This window comes from Nelusetta ayraudi, unplaced genomic scaffold, assembly GCF_046127955.1.
Source record: "Nelusetta ayraudi isolate G7.1 ecotype Tasmania unplaced genomic scaffold, CSIRO-AGI_Nayr_v1 ptg000070l, whole genome shotgun sequence".
Taxonomy (NCBI): domain Eukaryota; kingdom Metazoa; phylum Chordata; class Actinopteri; order Tetraodontiformes; family Monacanthidae; genus Nelusetta; species Nelusetta ayraudi.
The window spans coordinates 4,122,985-4,141,014 of record NW_027466120.1 but is presented as its reverse complement, the minus strand read 5'-3'; the positions used below and the strand labels follow the sequence as shown (position 1 = coordinate 4,141,014).

General features: G+C 46.9%; 1 protein-coding gene across 2 annotated transcripts in view; it reads left to right on the top strand.

Annotated features, from left to right (window-relative positions):
• The window catches only part of scube3 (signal peptide, CUB domain, EGF-like 3), an 82,989-nt gene that overhangs the window by 57,016 nt on the left and 7,943 nt on the right, over positions 1–18,030 (top strand). For both annotated transcript variants that reach the window (XM_076042197.1, XM_076042196.1), the window contains 12 exons: positions 3,884–4,000; positions 7,944–8,066; positions 8,646–8,762; positions 8,844–8,939; positions 9,059–9,175; positions 9,988–10,149; positions 10,281–10,484; positions 11,280–11,441; positions 11,524–11,691; positions 12,465–12,626; positions 12,722–12,919; positions 13,015–13,167. In XM_076042197.1, coding sequence (XP_075898312.1) covers positions 3,884–4,000; positions 7,944–8,066; positions 8,646–8,762; positions 8,844–8,939; positions 9,059–9,175; positions 9,988–10,149; positions 10,281–10,484; positions 11,280–11,441; positions 11,524–11,691; positions 12,465–12,626; positions 12,722–12,919; positions 13,015–13,167 — 1,779 coding nt within the window. The remainder of the gene's footprint in view (positions 1–3,883; positions 4,001–7,943; positions 8,067–8,645; positions 8,763–8,843; positions 8,940–9,058; positions 9,176–9,987; positions 10,150–10,280; positions 10,485–11,279; positions 11,442–11,523; positions 11,692–12,464; positions 12,627–12,721; positions 12,920–13,014; positions 13,168–18,030) is intronic.

The following is an 18,030-nucleotide window of genomic DNA, read 5'->3' as shown; positions in this document are numbered from 1 at the left end:
GTACAAGTAAGAAAAATGAATACTCAAGTAAAGTACAGATACTTCTACAGCACAGTAATGATGTATTCTTCATTACTTCCCACCTCTGCTCGGTGGTGTCGAGTCGCAGCACAAACACTCAGTTTGCTTTAGCCAGAAGCTGGTTCGAGGAAAAAAAACAAGGCACCAAACTGCGAAACCTGTGCTTCTCAGATGAGGCCAAAAAAAAGGTAGGTCGGTAGAGTAGATCCGCCGAGCATCCCCAAAGCTTCCCTCTCAGGCGGTGACATTTTTTTACTAATGAAGTCATCACTCACTCACCGTTCGGCTGGCGCACATCGATTGTCGCGCACTGAATTTACGCCGCGTTTTACACAAGAACACAAACATTTTATCAGGCCGCAGCCAGATAAACAGCGTACACTCCTTCTCGACACATCTTATCGACTCTGGCCGTCTGATGTTCGGCCCCTGCAGTAAATCGAGGTGGGTGGGGGGGGTGTAGATTGCTGCGTTTGTTCTGCCTTGGTTGTCTTTGGTGCTGCCGCGCCGCCGGCTCAGCAGTCTTCTGTTTGGGTGCAACAATGGAGCCCTGTTGTCCTTGTTTGGTGCACTGTGTTTTGTCTGGAAAGAAAGCCTGTGATAAAGCTCCCCTCCTGTTGAGTGAGGTGTTGCCAGGCTCGCACACACACACACACACACACACACACACACACACACACACACACACACACACACACACACACACACTGCACAGTACTGAGTCACCTGCTGTCTGCTGCTCATCCAGCGCTCTGGTTCTTTTCACTGTTCTCACCTGGAGAATAAGAAGCAGTTGAGAAAAGGGATCAGAAAGCCTCTCAGCCGGGAGTTGATTTAATTGTGCGGACCACTGTGTTGTGCTTCTTATTGTATTCACCGTTTAAACCGGCCATTATGGGGCTCCTATAGAGATTATGATGTTCATAAGGATGAGGAAAAAAAAAATCCACTCGTCCATTTTCTATCACCGCTCTCCCTGCAATCAGGATCACTCAGGGGGTGGGAGGGGAGGGGGGGGTCTCTGGGCGAAGGCAGGGTTGCACACTGGACAAGTCGCTAGTTTATCACACGGCCAGATCGAAAGGACACTCGTTTTTTTCTTTTCAGTTTCTTTGACAACAGACGTAGGAGGCGCACCTACCTCGAACACATGGTAAAGGCATTACGTTGGCTCAGTGTTTAACCTCTCAATTATATTTTCCCCATATTTTTTAAATGATGCCATGAAATGGATATTCCCACATCTGTTTTTGGAGGGGCAGAATTAACAGAAAGTTCTCAGATTAGCGCCAGATGGTTCCGTGTGACATCATCAGAATTGTTGCCATTGTTATTGTCTGAGAATTAAGGAAGACTCACTGTCAGCCAAAGAAGATGTGACATGTGTTTTCATTGTCTGAGAGATTAATTTATTAACTCTGAGCTCCGGCTGATTTATTCAAGTCAAGTGTTCATTACTCAAGTAAAAGTAGGAAAGTATGGGATCTGAAATGTTGTGACCTGTCAGCTATTATTGGATGGCGACACTTTTAACAAAATATAATAAAATAATAGTACAAGTAAGAAAAATGAATACTCAAGTAAAGTACAGATACTTCTACAGCACAGTAATGATGTATTCTTCATTACTTCCCACCTCTGCTCGGTGGTGTGAGTTCCCAATTCGCCCGGCGATGGAATTTGATTTAAAGGCCATCGTATTGCGTCTGCTTGGACCCCAGTCGGATTGTGCAGTTCAAGGACACTCATTTTTTTCTTTTCATTTTCTTTGACAACAGACGTAGGAGGCGCACCTACCTCGAACACATGGTAAAGGCATTACGTTGGCTCAGTGTTTAACCTCTCAATTAGAGCTCCGGCTGATTTATTCAAGTCAAGTGTTAGGTGACCGTGTGATGGGTTTTCAGTCGCCTGTCTCCACCAAGCGCTGAGCTGAGATGTGTAAACTTGAGCTTGAGAGTTTTATCTTGGTTTAAATAGTCACGGTGTTCCCCTGCGTTCAGTGACCATGGCCCCGGAATCAGGACGGAACATGTCTGCCGAGCTTCCCACCAGCATTCCTCCACCCTCAGCACCTTCGCCAGCCTCCGCCTCCTCCTCGGCTAACCTCGCACTCCTGCCTGCGCAGTCGGAGGTTTGGACGGAGCTTCACCGCACGTTGTTGTCTAGGTGTTTTCTGCAGAATCAAAGAGAGAGGGGAGGGGGGGCGAGGTGGGTGGTGGGAGGGGAGGTGAACTCGGGGTTCATTATTGGCAGCCGGTGTCGCTGTGACGTCTCCCGCTTTATCTCTGTGTTGTGTACAAACACCGGCGGCACGACACAGCCGCCTCGCCCACCCACAGCATACTTCACCTTATCTGCCCGGTAAATAAGGGCGGTAAGTATCTGCAACTCCAGACGTCCTCACACATCCTCTCTCTCTCTCTCTCTCTCTCTCTCGCTCCGCAGCGCGAGTGGCACAACACAAGGGCCCCGACATAATGATAAGTTTCAGATTGGCTCCTGGCGGCCCTGGTTGCAGCATTTTTGAAAGGTTAAGTCAGTCGCCGCGCGTCCCGCCCACCGCCCACAGGCTTTTGGGAGTCTTCGCTCTTAAGAGCGCCGATCAAAGTTTAATGCTTGGTATCTGAAAAGAATCAATTTTGCAACACATGGCGGGCAACGGCGCAAGTCGGTTTCTGTTGTCAGAGGGGACGGTAAAGTGGGGAGGGCGTGTTCCTCTCACTGCTGAGGCCGTTGGACGTCGGCCTCCGAGTGCCTTTTGCTAATGAGAGAATACCGGCCTGAGCTTTTTGACGTCGCCACCTTCTCATCTTCTGCATGCTCCCACAGGACGTCTTCAAAGCACTCACCTTAATAATGACCCTCTTAATGGCAGTTACATGAAGGATTAGGCCCATCACGGGTCCGTCTGGATTTTGCCGCTCGCGCTCGATGACGGCGACGACGCACATTTATCATTTATCAGTCTGTCTTCTCCATTCCCCCCCCCCCCAAAAGTAACCCATTATTTAGCTGAACTCCTGTAATTGCCTTTAAGTACCTGTGTCATCTCTTTGATGGTGCCTGGCGCTGCCCCGTAACTCAGGGGAGGCTCGGATACAGTGAGCGAGCACATGATATTTCCGGGAAAGTCCTGGGAACCTTTTTAAACACGAACCATTGAAACATCCAGCTGTGCCCCGGGGCCGGGCGTCGATGAAAGGGAATGGTTGATCTTTTGAAAAAACAAAGATCCTCCTCGTTTTTGGATCCGTGACGTGCTCGTCGTTTCATTATTTATTTGAAGGATGAGAATGCACGTAAGCGGAAAAGTTTAAGAAGGAAAAAAAAGATATGAAAAATTTGGGCCATCGCAGGTGGGATTTGAAACACTGGCAACACAAATAACCAGAGAAGGACACTGAGAATGAAGATGCTTTTGTTGTTGTTCTTCCTCTTCTACTTTTGGACCCAATTGTGGCCATTGATGGAAAAAATAGAGCAGGTGATTGGCAGGTTTGATGAAAAGAGACAAAAAGGAATCTTCTTTTATTATCAGCTGTAGTGAAGTCTTTAGTTTGCCTCCTGTGGCTGCTCGTCATTTTAGAAATCCTTTCAAAATTCCATTTTCGTGGAAAATTGGAAAGTGTCCTTTTCCAGGTGGGGGGTCAACTAGAATACTTTTTTCCCCCTTTTATTTAGGTGTTGTGTAGACTTGACCTGATTCTGCCGGTGAACAATGAACACAATCGCGCACAAAAGGTGAAGACAGGAAAGTGTGCGTTTATAGGAGAAAGACGGCGCTGAAAACTGGGGTTGTCATTTTGGTGAACAGTTTGAGAAGCTGCTGACTGCCTGTCCTGTCCCTCTTTCTGGACAGACATCGACGAGTGCTCTTTCGACCGAGCCTGCGACCACTTCTGCATCAACTCCGCCGGCAGCTTCCAGTGCCACTGCCACAAAGGCTACGTCCTCTACGGCCTCGCGCACTGCGGAGGTAAGCCAGCATCCCTCCACTCGACGTCCCCGTCCATCACTGGCTGAACTGCAGTTCGCCCACAGCAGTTCCCAAAAATGTTTTAATTTCTGCGAAATGTCATGAAATGTTGCCTGTGAACTTTCTGTTGCTTAACCCCAAGAGACGTTTTCAGGCGGTGAGCAACAAAACAATAATATAATTATAGAAAGAAAAAAAAAGAAAACCGAGGGAGACTTTGGGTCAGAAGGTATGTCAGCCACTTTGGGAATGCAGGCTGGAATAAACCAGATTGAACTGGAAGGACCAGCAGCAACGTGGACTTCTTACCATCATTGATTTGCAAGAAACATGCCAACAAATGTTTGCACACATTGTTCAAGAGTTTTTCCAGCGTCATGCTCCTCCTCTTCATCATCATCCATCATCAGCACTTACTCATTAAAGTGATGCTTATTCATAATTTCCCCACACTGGGTTAATTTTAAAAAAGAAAAAAAGAAAAAGAAAAACGTGATTCAAGTTCGTAGACACACATTACTGCATAAGAGAAAAACAACTTATCCTTTCTCCGACCGACTCATAAATCTAAATGTCACTGCATAATTAAAAGACAAAAAACACAGAGAGGTCCTCGCACGCACATGCACGCTTATAGAGCGACGTGTGCCAAAGTTTACCTGCAAGACTGATGAATCGCGCATCTCGGCTCTCTCTTTGGTTCCTGGTAAGCTGATTTCCAAATGGACTGAAATGAGCTGAAACAGGTTGCTGCCTGGGAGGCAGGAAATCAATCGGGGGACGTGCGTGACGCCTGGCAGTAATAGAAAGTCTGGACTATTTCTGCCAGAGTTAATGGACTAAAACATGAAAAGCTGCAGTCATGAGCCTTCAAGGTGAAGTATGACCATGTCCATCACACGTTTTTGCAGGTATCTTCTGAAAGTACCTCGGCGTGGAGCAGATAGTAGAAACAGCCTTTGGTGTCGGGCGGAGGTGTGTGCGTGCGCGCTATGGATCTCGCTGGCAGGCAGCGAGGGGGCCCCCGCCAGAGCACATCAGGCTGCTGCAGCACCTCTTTGATGGAGTGTGTATCACCAGTTAGGATCTGCTGCTGTCTCAAGCGCCTCGGGGCCTGACAGTAGCTCTGAGAGAGGCAGACGCAGGCAGAGTGGTGCGCTCGGAAAAACACGGCATCGCAGTGACTCGACTTGCTCCGGGTTTTGCTGTCTGTAGGTAAGACGGCTCTGCTGATCAGGAATGTTACAACGCAAGGCGAGAACGAAGAATGTTACTCACACGACAAGAATGCTGACGTGGCGTTGGCGGTTCTGCATCGCAGGTAGTGCGAGAATGGACAAAGAAATGCCCCCGCAAGTTGTGCTTTTGTGAAAGCGGACCGCCGCTGGAACAGTCATTTCAAAACTTGTTTGCTGAACAGGAATACAATGATATTAGAATTGCACGGAGTGAAATAAACACCACACAGCCGTTTGACATGCAAACCTTGCAATCTTGAAAATATCAATTATGTGCATACAATTCAAGCACACTACCTGAAAAACTGAATGTCTGACAGTAGGTGTGCAGGGAGATTTCACCGTAACAGGTTCTCTTAGGGCGTTTGTTGCCTATAAATACACTATAAATTTGCTCATAGAAAAAACTAAAAAGTAATTATAAAGGCATTGAACTTTGTTACGGGTGCTACATCAGAGAATAACAGAAATGTCTATTATATTGCACAATGCACACACGCGCACACACACACACACACACACTGCTGGATACGCATAGTGGTATCCAGCAGCTCATGTACATATAAAACCACGTAGGAATACAGCAGATACATAAGAAGGTGCCTTCCTGAGGCTTCTATGTGCATTATGCAGATAAATAAATGAGCGCACGTGTGACCAAATATGGCCGTCAGTGAATTTGTGTAGGGGGCGGGGTTATGAGCTCCCCGTAACAGCCGAAGAGCCGAAGCTCGCCGTGTCGGTCATCCCAAGACACCCAGGTGCCGGTATGTTGTCCTTCTTGGACTTCTGTGACCAGCAGCAGGTGATTTTTCACACTCCCCCGAATGAAGCCCCCCTCACCAGCTTCCCTGTATTCCCATCCCCCCCCCACCCCCCCATTCCCAATACACAGCCAAGACTGCTGTGTCGTCGGAATATTGGAATATTGTCGCCCGGGTTATTTCGTGGATTTGCTGGAATTCCGAGTCCTCGCACGGTCAGAATTACACTAGAAGACGGGTCTTGCAGGTTCAGGGGATCTTTTCCCCCGCGCGGGCGGCTGTATCGACTGTCAGTCCAGGTAATAAAAGCAGCAGAATTGGATTTGTAAGGCTCTCACTCACATGATGGACCGTGATGGGACTCACATTGAGCTGCTGAGAGAAGGGAGGACGGTCAGGTCCTAAATGACCCTCTATACCATTGTTGAGTGAGCCGCTTGATGAATGATTTCCTCTCGGCTTTTCACTGCCGCCGTCGGAACTGTTGGATAAGCTCGGAGATTTACTCGGCTGCCCCCATTGCACTTTCTCACATCCAGCCATAACCGAGGTTATGTTATGTTATGTTCCCCGCGTTGGTTTATCAGCTGAAATATGGCTGCCAAACAATCCAGAAAGTGGCGTTTGGCGCTCAACAATAGGCTCACACCCCAAACAAACCCATGAGGTCAGTGACCTGCCGTCGAGCCTTTGCGCAGAGGCCTGTCAACATTCCTCCACAGTGAGAGTACATCCCACTTTTCTCCCCCGCCCCCCACTGCTCGGAAAACAATTGGCTCGTTGCTGCTTATCTGGTAAGAAAATAGACCAAGAGCAATTGTGACTAAATGCTTTAGAGGAATGTTTCCTCGTTTTTATGGCCAACACTTTTTCTTCTGAAATGCTCCTGCAGATGAGTTTGATCTCCACGAAATAAAACCCTCTCTGAATTTCAAGGTGGTCTCTCTGTCTGAGTGTGCAACAGAAAGAAAGAAAAAAAAAAAAACAAGAAAATGTGCCTCAAAACTCAGATTGCAGTCCTGTTTGTACTGGAAGTCAGTGACGTCTATAAATAAACTTGCAAGAAGTGATTAAAATTTAACATAACATTTCCACAAAGTCCCCCCCACCCCCCCGGCCAATCCTGAAATTTATTGGACAGCGCAGTTGTTTAGTCTGTATGCCAGTTTGTTCTTCTTTCCCGACTTCTCTCTGCTCCCTCCTCTGCAGAGAAAAATCGTTCTTATACAGAGATGGGGTCAGAATGCGTCTGCCTGGTTACATTTCAACTACCAGGGGGGGAACAAAGAGGCCGTAACAACAGTTGACGGTGTGCGAGCTTCCATCACACATCCATTACACTTTCTTTGTCCTCTTAATTGAGTGCTCTGAAGCAGCGCATCTCGCTCCCGACGTTCCTGAACGTGGCGGCAGAGCGCAGCTGATGAAGTCATCATCTTCTTGGGGGAGCGCGGAGGCATGCGGGCTGGTTTCATTCATGGTGAATAATTGAACAAGACAAGTAAGAGCGTTTCATATCAGCAGGCCAGATCATCAATCACTGCCATTATCTGCGTCTCCGCTCCCTGCCCTCCGCGGCCTCGGCTCCAACTCGCCAAACTAATTTAATGTTTAACCGGCGTCGACGCCGGCCGCCCTGCGTCTGGGTCCCTGATGAATTTCAATGGTTTTAGTTTTAAGAAGGTGATTATAATTTTCTGCCGTGCACAAGTGTTTCACAACCAAGACTAGGGGAGCATGTTTTCAACAAGAAAATGGCTGCGGCAGCGTCCCAAAAAAGATAACATCCCTTCCATTTTACACATTATTCAATTTTTTTTTGTCTAATGATCACCTTGTCCCTGGTTTTTAAAATATCCCCTTTCATATTTCTGACAAGATGTGTTCAAAGACAATTACGGGTCCGCGCCAAATGTCACTGTGCTAACATGTTGTTCCCAGACATCGACGAGTGCAGTATAAACCGCGGAGGCTGCAAATACGGCTGCATCAACTCTCTGGGAAGCTACGAGTGTACCTGTCCACCCGGATACAAGCTGCACTGGAACAGGAAGGACTGCGTCGGTACGTAGCGCCACTGCCCCCCTGTGGCCATCACGCATTTACGCATCCAAACAGTTCCTCAGCCTCGCTGTAGTGCCGAAATGTCCTCTAAAGCTGGGAAGAGACGAAGTACATATACTGCGTTTCTGTAGTTAAGTAGATTTTTCAGGTATATATACTTTACTTGAGTATTTCTGTACAAAACATGTACATATTTTTTTTAACGAAAATGTATGTACATTCTACTTCTTATAGTGGACAAACATGCTTGTTACTTTTGTCTTTAAAAAATGTTTCAAAGATGCAAACTCTGTTTACTCATTAGTTATTACAGTTGTTGGAGCTATTTGAACGATACAGTTGTCTAGTTAAATATCAAAGTGCTTTTTCCCCAATGTATTGTGTCGTTCATCTCCCCCCCCCCCAAAAAAAAAGTACACTTGCTTTTACTTGAGAGTTGAATCAATGCTTTTACTTTTCCTGGAGCAATTCTTTATTTATTTATTTATTTATTTATTTTAAACCAGAGTATCCATATTTTTACTTAAGTACAGAATGTGAGTACGTGGTCTCATCAGGGGTTTTTGTCGTCCCTCCCAGAACTGGTCAGATGTCCTCCCGGACTGGTGGCACCGAAGGCCACGCTCAGCTGCAGCAAGACGGGGAAGAAGGAGAGCTGCTCCCTCACGTGCGCCTCCAAGGCTCACTACCTGGCAGGTGAGTGACTCGCCGTCGATCACGATCAACACGCGACAGCTTCACAACCACAAGCAACTTTCTTTGGGACCCTTTCCACAGAGTCGGACAACAGCTACTCGGTCAGCTGCGGCATCCCCATCTTCAGAGGGAAGTCTCCCAGCCGGCTCAACACCAGCAGCAGTCACAGCTGCATAGGTTTGCTACTCATGGCATTTTATTTTATCGTTTTTCGAAGTCAGCCACCTGAGATCCTGCCCATCCGCAGGCAGTCTCCAGCTGTGTGCTCCTACCCACTCTGCTGTGTTTGTCTGTAGAGACTTTGGCCCCACCAATGAAGCACACGGCTTCGTTCAAGATTAAAAACGCCAAATGTCACCTGCACCCCAAAGTGACTGGGAGGACGGAGGACCGGGGAAGGACGCTCGGACCAGGTCTGTCTTGAAACGTGGCCTTGGACACCTTGGAACTAATTTGGAAACTCTTACATATGAAAAAGAAAAATGTTTTATTAATTCCACATTGGGGAAATTTGCCCAGTTGCATTTTCAGTGCAAGGAGAGTATAACAATAACAATAAATAAAAAATATTTAATGCACGTAAAAAAATAAAATTTACATTTCTATGAACATGTGAGTCATGTGCATTGCATTTAGAGAAGAATGGAAAAATGTAAAGTCCAAGTGCAATTCTCTTGCACGCTAAGGGACGCAGTCCCAGTAGAAACATCTTGGTGTACTGTCAGTGTGTCTATATAGTTTTTAATAGTGAAGACCACTATGTCAATCCATCCATCTTCTGTCACGACTCGCCCTTGACTCAAGGTCAAAGGGAGGCAACAGTCTGCACATCCTGTCCCAATATAAAATATAATAATATGTTCTCTGTTTTGAAACACCTTTTACTTTCACTGACCTCTGTCTGGAGATTGTGATTAATTGTGTCATTAATTTTCTAATATACCTGTTGACGATGTGAGAATTTTAATTTGACTGCTTTGTGGCAGTAGACCTCTGGTTTGCCAAAAGACATTTTTATTGACAAAGTCACGGTCACGGTCAAGGAGAAAATAAAAAAGATAACTTTATAGCAGAAATAACTGTGAGACATTTGCTACTGAAATACAAAAAAAATCCTGCAAAATATCCTTTGCAGAGGAAAGAAGAAGCCAATGCCTGTTTGATCGGTATGACAAACCCAGCGCAGTCTTTTCTCACAGACACTGTGACATTGTGTCACCCACAGGAGGCAGTCAGCCCTGCAGCAACTGTCTGGTGACATTTGTTAACCTCAAGTGTGACTCCTCTAAAAAAGCGAAAGGGCGACGCGCTCGCAACCCGTCCAACAAAGAGGTGACGCACATCACGTTGGAGCTGGAAGCCGAGGTCAAACCCGGGGACACGACTGGTCAGATATATAGATTTCTTCACTTTTACAAGCAAAGCGTGTCACTGGAGACAAATGTTTTGCATTCACCTCACATGCTGCTTGGATGTGGAACAAAAAAATAACAGTGTGATTCTCTTGCTGACACGTAGGGAGCTGCAACCTCAGCTGCCTCCGACAACGCATGGAGAAGCAGGTGAAGACTTACATCAAGGCCCTGAAGAAGTCCATCAACCAGGAGCGCTTCCTGATCAGAGTGGCTGGCCTGGAGTACGAGGTCGCCCAGAAGCTCCCGCACACGCCTGCCATCCCGGAGAATTGTGGCCCCGGCTGGGAGAGGGACAGCGGTCGATGTGGTAAGAACACGGTGGTTGGAGCAGAACTCCGGTCGGAATCAACACAGAGGTGTTTTTGCCACCTCTGAATAAATTCAGAGGTGGCAAAAGTTTTCACATTCTGTAACTTAGGTAAAAATTTAATTTTGTAAAAATGAAAAAGCTTTGGTACTCTCAACAATAATAATAATGATAATAATAATAATAATAATAATAATAATAATAATAATAATAACAATAACAATAATAATAATACTTTCTTTTTCAACTGCAGCACAACCAAATAGTTCTGAGCTGTGAGCCATTATGGATTGTTAACACTTTTAATTACAATTGTCATTTCCTGCATGTTTATTTTTCTCTGGACTGAAAACAGACTGAACAGTGACCCCAAAGCTGAGGTACTAAAATAATCTCCCTCTAGGATACCATGCACTTTTATGTGCACAACAACATTGTTTAAATAGCTTCACTTCAAGCAACAACAACAACAACAACAAGAGTAAAATAAGTGAATTACACATGACATTGTGTCCAATTGTAGGGAGTGAAAAATACTCAAGTAAAGTACAGATACCTGTACAGTAACCAAGTATTTGTACTTTTGTTACTTCCCACCTCTGGTTGACTGCAATTAGCAATCTTCACATACAAACCAGCCACTTATGTGGACCCGCTTTAAGGAACGCTACTTACATATTCCTCAGCTCTGTTAAAGATGGTATTTAAATCCGTTTGACTGGCTCGCACAAAAGGAGCCAGCGGTTGAATTTAATGAGCACGATTCATCTGGAGCCGTGGTGGATATTCTCTCAGTCAGATGCTCCCCGGGGTCGTACTACCACGGCGAGCAGGAGCGCTGTGTCCAGTGTCCTCCTGGAACCTTCCAGGAGAGGGAGGGCCAGCTGGCCTGCGACCTCTGCCCCGGCAGCGACGGCCACGGGCCCGTCGGTGCCAGGAACATCTCCTCCTGCGCAGGTATTGACCGGGCACCATCGATGCCTCGCTGGTCCCTCTGAGGCGCCGCTAAGCCGCTAACCTGCGCTCAATCCAACGGCAGGCCAGTGTCCAACGGGGTATTTCTCCAACGACGGGTTCAAACCTTGCCAGCCTTGTCCTCAGGGAAGCTACCAGCCTGATCTGGGAAGGACGCTGTGCTTCCCCTGCGGAGGAGGACTGAGCACCAAGCGGGACGGGTCCAGCTCCTTCCACGACTGCGAAGTCAAAGGTCATTTATTTCTTTATTTGTAGCCAGTGTGTTTGAGTGCGAATGGTTGTTTGTCTCTGTTTGTCTACATGTGGCCCTGTGATGAACTGGCCACTTGTCCGGGGTGTCACGTTGCCTTTGGAGGCATGGATTTTTAGCCATAAATAATAAGAAAATCTTCTTTAGTTGAACACCCTAACACACTTATTTAAACGTTTGGGGTCACTGACTCATTTCAGCATTAAACTCCATTATAACCAGTTCAATGAAGTAATGATCTGGAATGCTCTGCGAAAATCAGTGAAGATGGCTGAACGATCGAATCGGAATATTTAAACGTTTAATGAAAACCATTTCCAATTTCTAATTAAAAGTGACTGAGATAATTCCAAGTCTGAAAGTATAAAATATAAACCGTGATGCTTTGTTGACTATTTTATTGTTTAGAATACAAAACTAAGTGTGATTATAAAACTTTACAATTTTAAAGTATTCAACTTCTGTAATGATGGCTGCATATTGCACACTTGATATTCATTCCCTGAAATCACATTCAATTAGACAACAACTGTCAAAGCCATCCCATAATGTGTTCAGCACATCCTGACTGATTTTCCCTGCACTGGTTATGTTCTTAGAGCATTTCAGTAGATGTCTTGAAGTTGGTTATAATGGAACTCAATGCAGAAATGAGTCAATGACCACAGACTTTTCAACGTGTGTGTGTGTGTGTGTGTGTGTGTGTGTGTGTCTGTGTCCTCCCTCAATGACTGTGTGTCGCCCCCGCTGTGCAGTTCAGTGTTCTCCGGGTCATTACTACAACACCACGGTGCATCGCTGCATCCGCTGCCCTGTGGGGACGTACCAGACAGAGTTCAGGCAGAACTACTGCATCTCCTGCCCGGGCAACACCACCACTGACTTTGACGGTGCCACCAGCGTCTCGCAGTGCAAGAGTGAGTGTCCAAATGACTGTTTTGCTTTGTCACGCCGCTAAGAAAAAAAACAAAACAGATCTCAGACCACAGCTGTGTTGTCTGCACGCGTCCAGACAGGCAATGCGGCGGCGAGATGGGCGAATTCATGGGCTACATCGAGTCGCCCAACTACCCGGGCAACTACCCCGCGAACGTGGAGTGCATCTGGAACATCAACCCGCCCAGCAAGCGTAAGATCCTCATCGTCGTGCCAGAGATCTTCCTCCCCTCGGAGGACGAGTGTGGCGACGTGCTGGTCATGAGGAAGAACTGTGAGTCTCAGACTTTCCGGCCAGTGAGAGGTCCTGGGCGTGCATGCGGCAGCTCTGACAACCACCAACCAATGCCGTGTCCTTCCTCCCGTCAGGGTCGGCCACCTCCATCACCACCTACGAGACGTGCCAGACGTACGAGCGGCCCATCGCCTTCACGGCTCGTTCCCGACGCCTCTGGATCAACTTCAAGTCCAACGAGGCCAACAGCGCCCGCGGCTTCCAGATCCCCTACGTCACATACGATGGTGAGAAAGGCCACTTATCACACCACCCACCACATGAAGGCCATCGCAGCTGAACTGCAAAGTCAGCAGCTGTTTATTTAATGTTTTTTTTCCTCTATTTGAAAGTCCAGTATGTAAAATTTGGCTTGATTTATGATTTTTATATTGGTATAATTAATAAAAGAATATACTTGCAGTACATTACAAGTCATTTGGTTTTCTTACCCATAGAACAGTTCTCAACTAAATATCTACATAAAAGAATTCACATAGAGCAAGGCTCTTGCTCTACCATGGGGGCATGGAGACATGGGGCCACTTGCTTTTTCATCAGGAGCCCCCAAGAAGCGCCCACACCAAATTTGGGGCTTCTAGTACTTGAGGAACCCTAACCCTAACCCTAACCCTAGCTTCAGCCTTATTTCAATGCAAGTCTATGGGGTGAAATTTCAACTTTGTCCTAGAGACATGGGGCCACTTTCTCTTTCATCAGGAGCCCCCAAGAAGCGCCCACAGCAAATTTGGGGCTTCTAGTACTTGAGGAACCCTAACCCTAATCTTAACCCTAACCCTAACCCTAACCCTAGCTTCAGCCTTATTTCAATGCAAGTCTATGGGGTGAAATTTCAACTTTGTCCTAGAGACATGGGGCCACTTGCTTTTTCATCAGGAGCCCCCAAGAAGCGCCCACACCAAATTTGGGGCTTCTAGTACTTGAGGAACCCTAACCCTAACCCTAACCCTAGCTTCAGCCTTATTTCAATGCAAGTCAGTGGGGTGAAATTTCAACTTTGTCCTAGAGACATGGGGCCACTTGCTCTTTCATCAGGAGCCCCCAAGAAGCGCCCACAGCAAATTTGGGGCTTCTAGTACTTGAGGAACCCTAACCCTAATCTTAACCCTAACCCTAACCCTAACCCTAGCTTCAGCCTTATTTCAATGCAAGTCTATGGGGTGAAATTTCAACTTTGTCCTAGAGACATGGGGCCACTTGCTCTTTCATCAGGAGCCCCCAAGAAGCGCCCACAGCAAATTTGGGGCTTCTAGTACTTGAGGAACCCTAACCCTAATCTTAACCCTAACCCTAACCCTAACCCTAGCTTCAGCCTTATTTCAATGCAAGTCTATGGGGTGAAATTTCAACTTTGTCCTAGAGACATGGGGCCACTTGCTCTTTCATCAGGAGCCCCCAAGAAGCGCCCACAGCAAATTTGGGGCTTCTAGTACTTGAGGAACCCTAACCCTAATCTTAACCCTAACCCTAACCCTAACCCTAGCTTCAGCCTTATTTCAATGCAAGTCTATGGGGTGAAATTTCAACTTTGTCCTAGAGACATGGGGCCACTTGCTCTTTCATCAGGAGCCCCCAAGAAGCGCCCACAGCAAATTTGGGGCTTCTAGTACTTGAGGAACCCTAACCCTAATCTTAACCCTAACCCTAACCCTAACCCTAGCTTCAGCCTTATTTCAATGCAAGTCTATGGGGTGAAATTTCAACTTTGTCCTAGAGACATGGGGCCACTTGCTCTTTCATCAGGAGCCCCCAAGAAGCGCCCACAGCAAATTTGGGGCTTCTAGTACTTGAGGAACCCTAACCCTAATCTTAACCCTAACCCTAACCCTAACCCTAGCTTCAGCCTTATTTCAATGCAAGTCTATGGGGTGAAATTTCAACTTTGTCCTAGAGACATGGGGCCACTTGCTCTTTCATCAGGAGCCCCCAAGAAGCGCCCACAGCAAATTTGGGGCTTCTAGTACTTGAGGAACCCTAACCCTAATCTTAACCCTAACCCTAACCCTAACCCTAGCTTCAGCCTTATTTCAATGCAAGTCTATGGGGTGAAATTTCAACTTTGTCCTAGAGACATGGGGCCACTTGCTCTTTCATCAGGAGCCCCCAAGAAGCGCCCACAGCAAATTTGGGGCTTCTAGTACTTGAGGAACCCTAACCCTAATCTTAACCCTAACCCTAACCCTAACCCTAGCTTCAGCCTTATTTCAATGCAAGTCTATGGGGTGAAATTTCAACTTTGTCCTAGAGACATGGGGCCACTTGCTCTTTCATCAGGAGCCCCCAAGAAGCGCCCACAGCAAATTTGGGGCTTCTAGTACTTGAGGAACCCTAACCCTAATCTTAACCCTAACCCTAACCCTAACCCTAGCTTCAGCCTTATTTCAATGCAAGTCTATGGGGTGAAATTTCAACTTTGTCCTAGAGACATGGGGCCACTTGCTCTTTCATCAGGAGCCCCCAAGAAGCGCCCACAGCAAATTTGGGGCTTCTAGTACTTGAGGAACCCTAACCCTAATCTTAACCCTAACCCTAACCCTAACCCTAGCTTCAGCCTTATTTCAATGCAAGTCTATGGGGTGAAATTTCAACTTTGTCCTAGAGACATGGGGCCACTTGCTCTTTCATCAGGAGCCCCCAAGAAGCGCCCACAGCAAATTTGGGGCTTCTAGTACTTGAGGAACCCTAACCCTAATCTTAACCCTAACCCTAACCCTAACCCTAGCTTCAGCCTTATTTCAATGCAAGTCTATGGGGTGAAATTTCAACTTTGTCCTAGAGACATGGGGCCACTTGCTCTTTCATCAGGAGCCCCCAAGAAGCGCCCACAGCAAATTTGGGGCTTCTAGTACTTGAGGAACCCTAACCCTAATCTTAACCCTAACCCTAACCCTAACCCTAGCTTCAGCCTTATTTCAATGCAAGTCTATGGGGTGAAATTTCAACTTTGTCCTAGAGACATGGGGCCACTTGCTCTTTCATCAGGAGCCCCCAAGAAGCGCCCACAGCAAATTTGGGGCTTCTAGTACTTGAGGAACCCTAACCCTAATCTTAACCCTAACCCTAACCCTAACCCTAGCTTCAGCCTTATTTCAATGCAAGTCTATGGGGTGAAATTTCAACTTTGTCCTAGAGACATGGGGCCACTTGCTCTTTCATCAGGAGCCCCCAAGAAGCGCCCACAGCAAATTTGGGGCTTCTAGTACTTGAGGAACCCTAACCCTAATCTTAACCCTAACCCTAACCCTAACCCTAGCTTCAGCCTTATTTCAATGCAAGTCTATGGGGTGAAATTTCAACTTTGTCCTAGAGACATGGGGCCACTTGCTCTTTCATCAGGAGCCCCCAAGAAGCGCCCACAGCAAATTTGGGGCTTCTAGTACTTGAGGAACCCTAACCCTAATCTTAACCCTAACCCTAACCCTAACCCTAGCTTCAGCCTTATTTCAATGCAAGTCTATGGGGTGAAATTTCAACTTTGTCCTAGAGACATGGGGCCACTTGCTCTTTCATCAGGAGCCCCCAAGAAGCGCCCACAGCAAATTTGGGGCTTCTAGTACTTGAGGAACCCTAACCCTAATCTTAACCCTAACCCTAACCCTAACCCTAGCTTCAGCCTTATTTCAATGCAAGTCTATGGGGTGAAATTTCAACTTTGTCCTAGAGACATGGGGCCACTTGCTCTTTCATCAGGAGCCCCCAAGAAGCGCCCACAGCAAATTTGGGGCTTCTAGTACTTGAGGAACCCTAACCCTAATCTTAACCCTAACCCTAACCCTAACCCTAGCTTCAGCCTTATTTCAATGCAAGTCTATGGGGTGAAATTTCAACTTTGTCCTAGAGACATGGGGCCACTTGCTCTTTCATCAGGAGCCCCCAAGAAGCGCCCACAGCAAATTTGGGGCTTCTAGTACTTGAGGAACCCTAACCCTAATCTTAACCCTAACCCTAACCCTAACCCTAGCTTCAGCCTTATTTCAATGCAAGTCTATGGGGTGAAATTTCAACTTTGTCCTAGAGACATGGGGCCACTTGCTCTTTCATCAGGAGCCCCCAAGAAGCGCCCACAGCAAATTTGGGGCTTCTAGTACTTGAGGAACCCTAACCCTAATCTTAACCCTAACCCTAACCCTAACCCTAGCTTCAGCCTTATTTCAATGCAAGTCTATGGGGTGAAATTTCAACTTTGTCCTAGAGACATGGGGCCACTTGCTCTTTCATCAGGAGCCCCCAAGAAGCGCCCACAGCAAATTTGGGGCTTCTAGTACTTGAGGAACCCTAACCCTAATCTTAACCCTAACCCTAACCCTAACCCTAGCTTCAGCCTTATTTCAATGCAAGTCTATGGGGTGAAATTTCAACTTTGTCCTAGAGACATGGGGCCACTTGCTCTTTCATCAGGAGCCCCCAAGAAGCGCCCACAGCAAATTTGGGGCTTCTAGTACTTGAGGAACCCTAACCCTAATCTTAACCCTAACCCTAACCCTAACCCTAGCTTCAGCCTTATTTCAATGCAAGTCTATGGGGTGAAATTTCAACTTTGTCCTAGAGACATGGGGCCACTTGCTCTTTCATCAGGAGCCCCCAAGAAGCGCCCACAGCAAATTTGGGGCTTCTAGTACTTGAGGAACCCTAACCCTAATCTTAACCCTAACCCTAACCCTAACCCTAGCTTCAGCCTTATTTCAATGCAAGTCTATGGGGTGAAATTTCAACTTTGTCCTAGAGACATGGGGCCACTTGCTCTTTCATCAGGAGCCCCCAAGAAGCGCCCACAGCAAATTTGGGGCTTCTAGTACTTGAGGAACCCTAACCCTAATCTTAACCCTAACCCTAACCCTAACCCTAGCTTCAGCCTTATTTCAATGCAAGTCTATGGGGTGAAATTTCAACTTTGTCCTAGAGACATGGGGCCACTTGCTCTTTCATCAGGAGCCCCCAAGAAGCGCCCACAGCAAATTTGGGGCTTCTAGTACTTGAGGAACCCTAACCCTAATCTTAACCCTAACCCTAACCCTAACCCTAGCTTCAGCCTTATTTCAATGCAAGTCTATGGGGTGAAATTTCAACTTTGTCCTAGAGACATGGGGCCA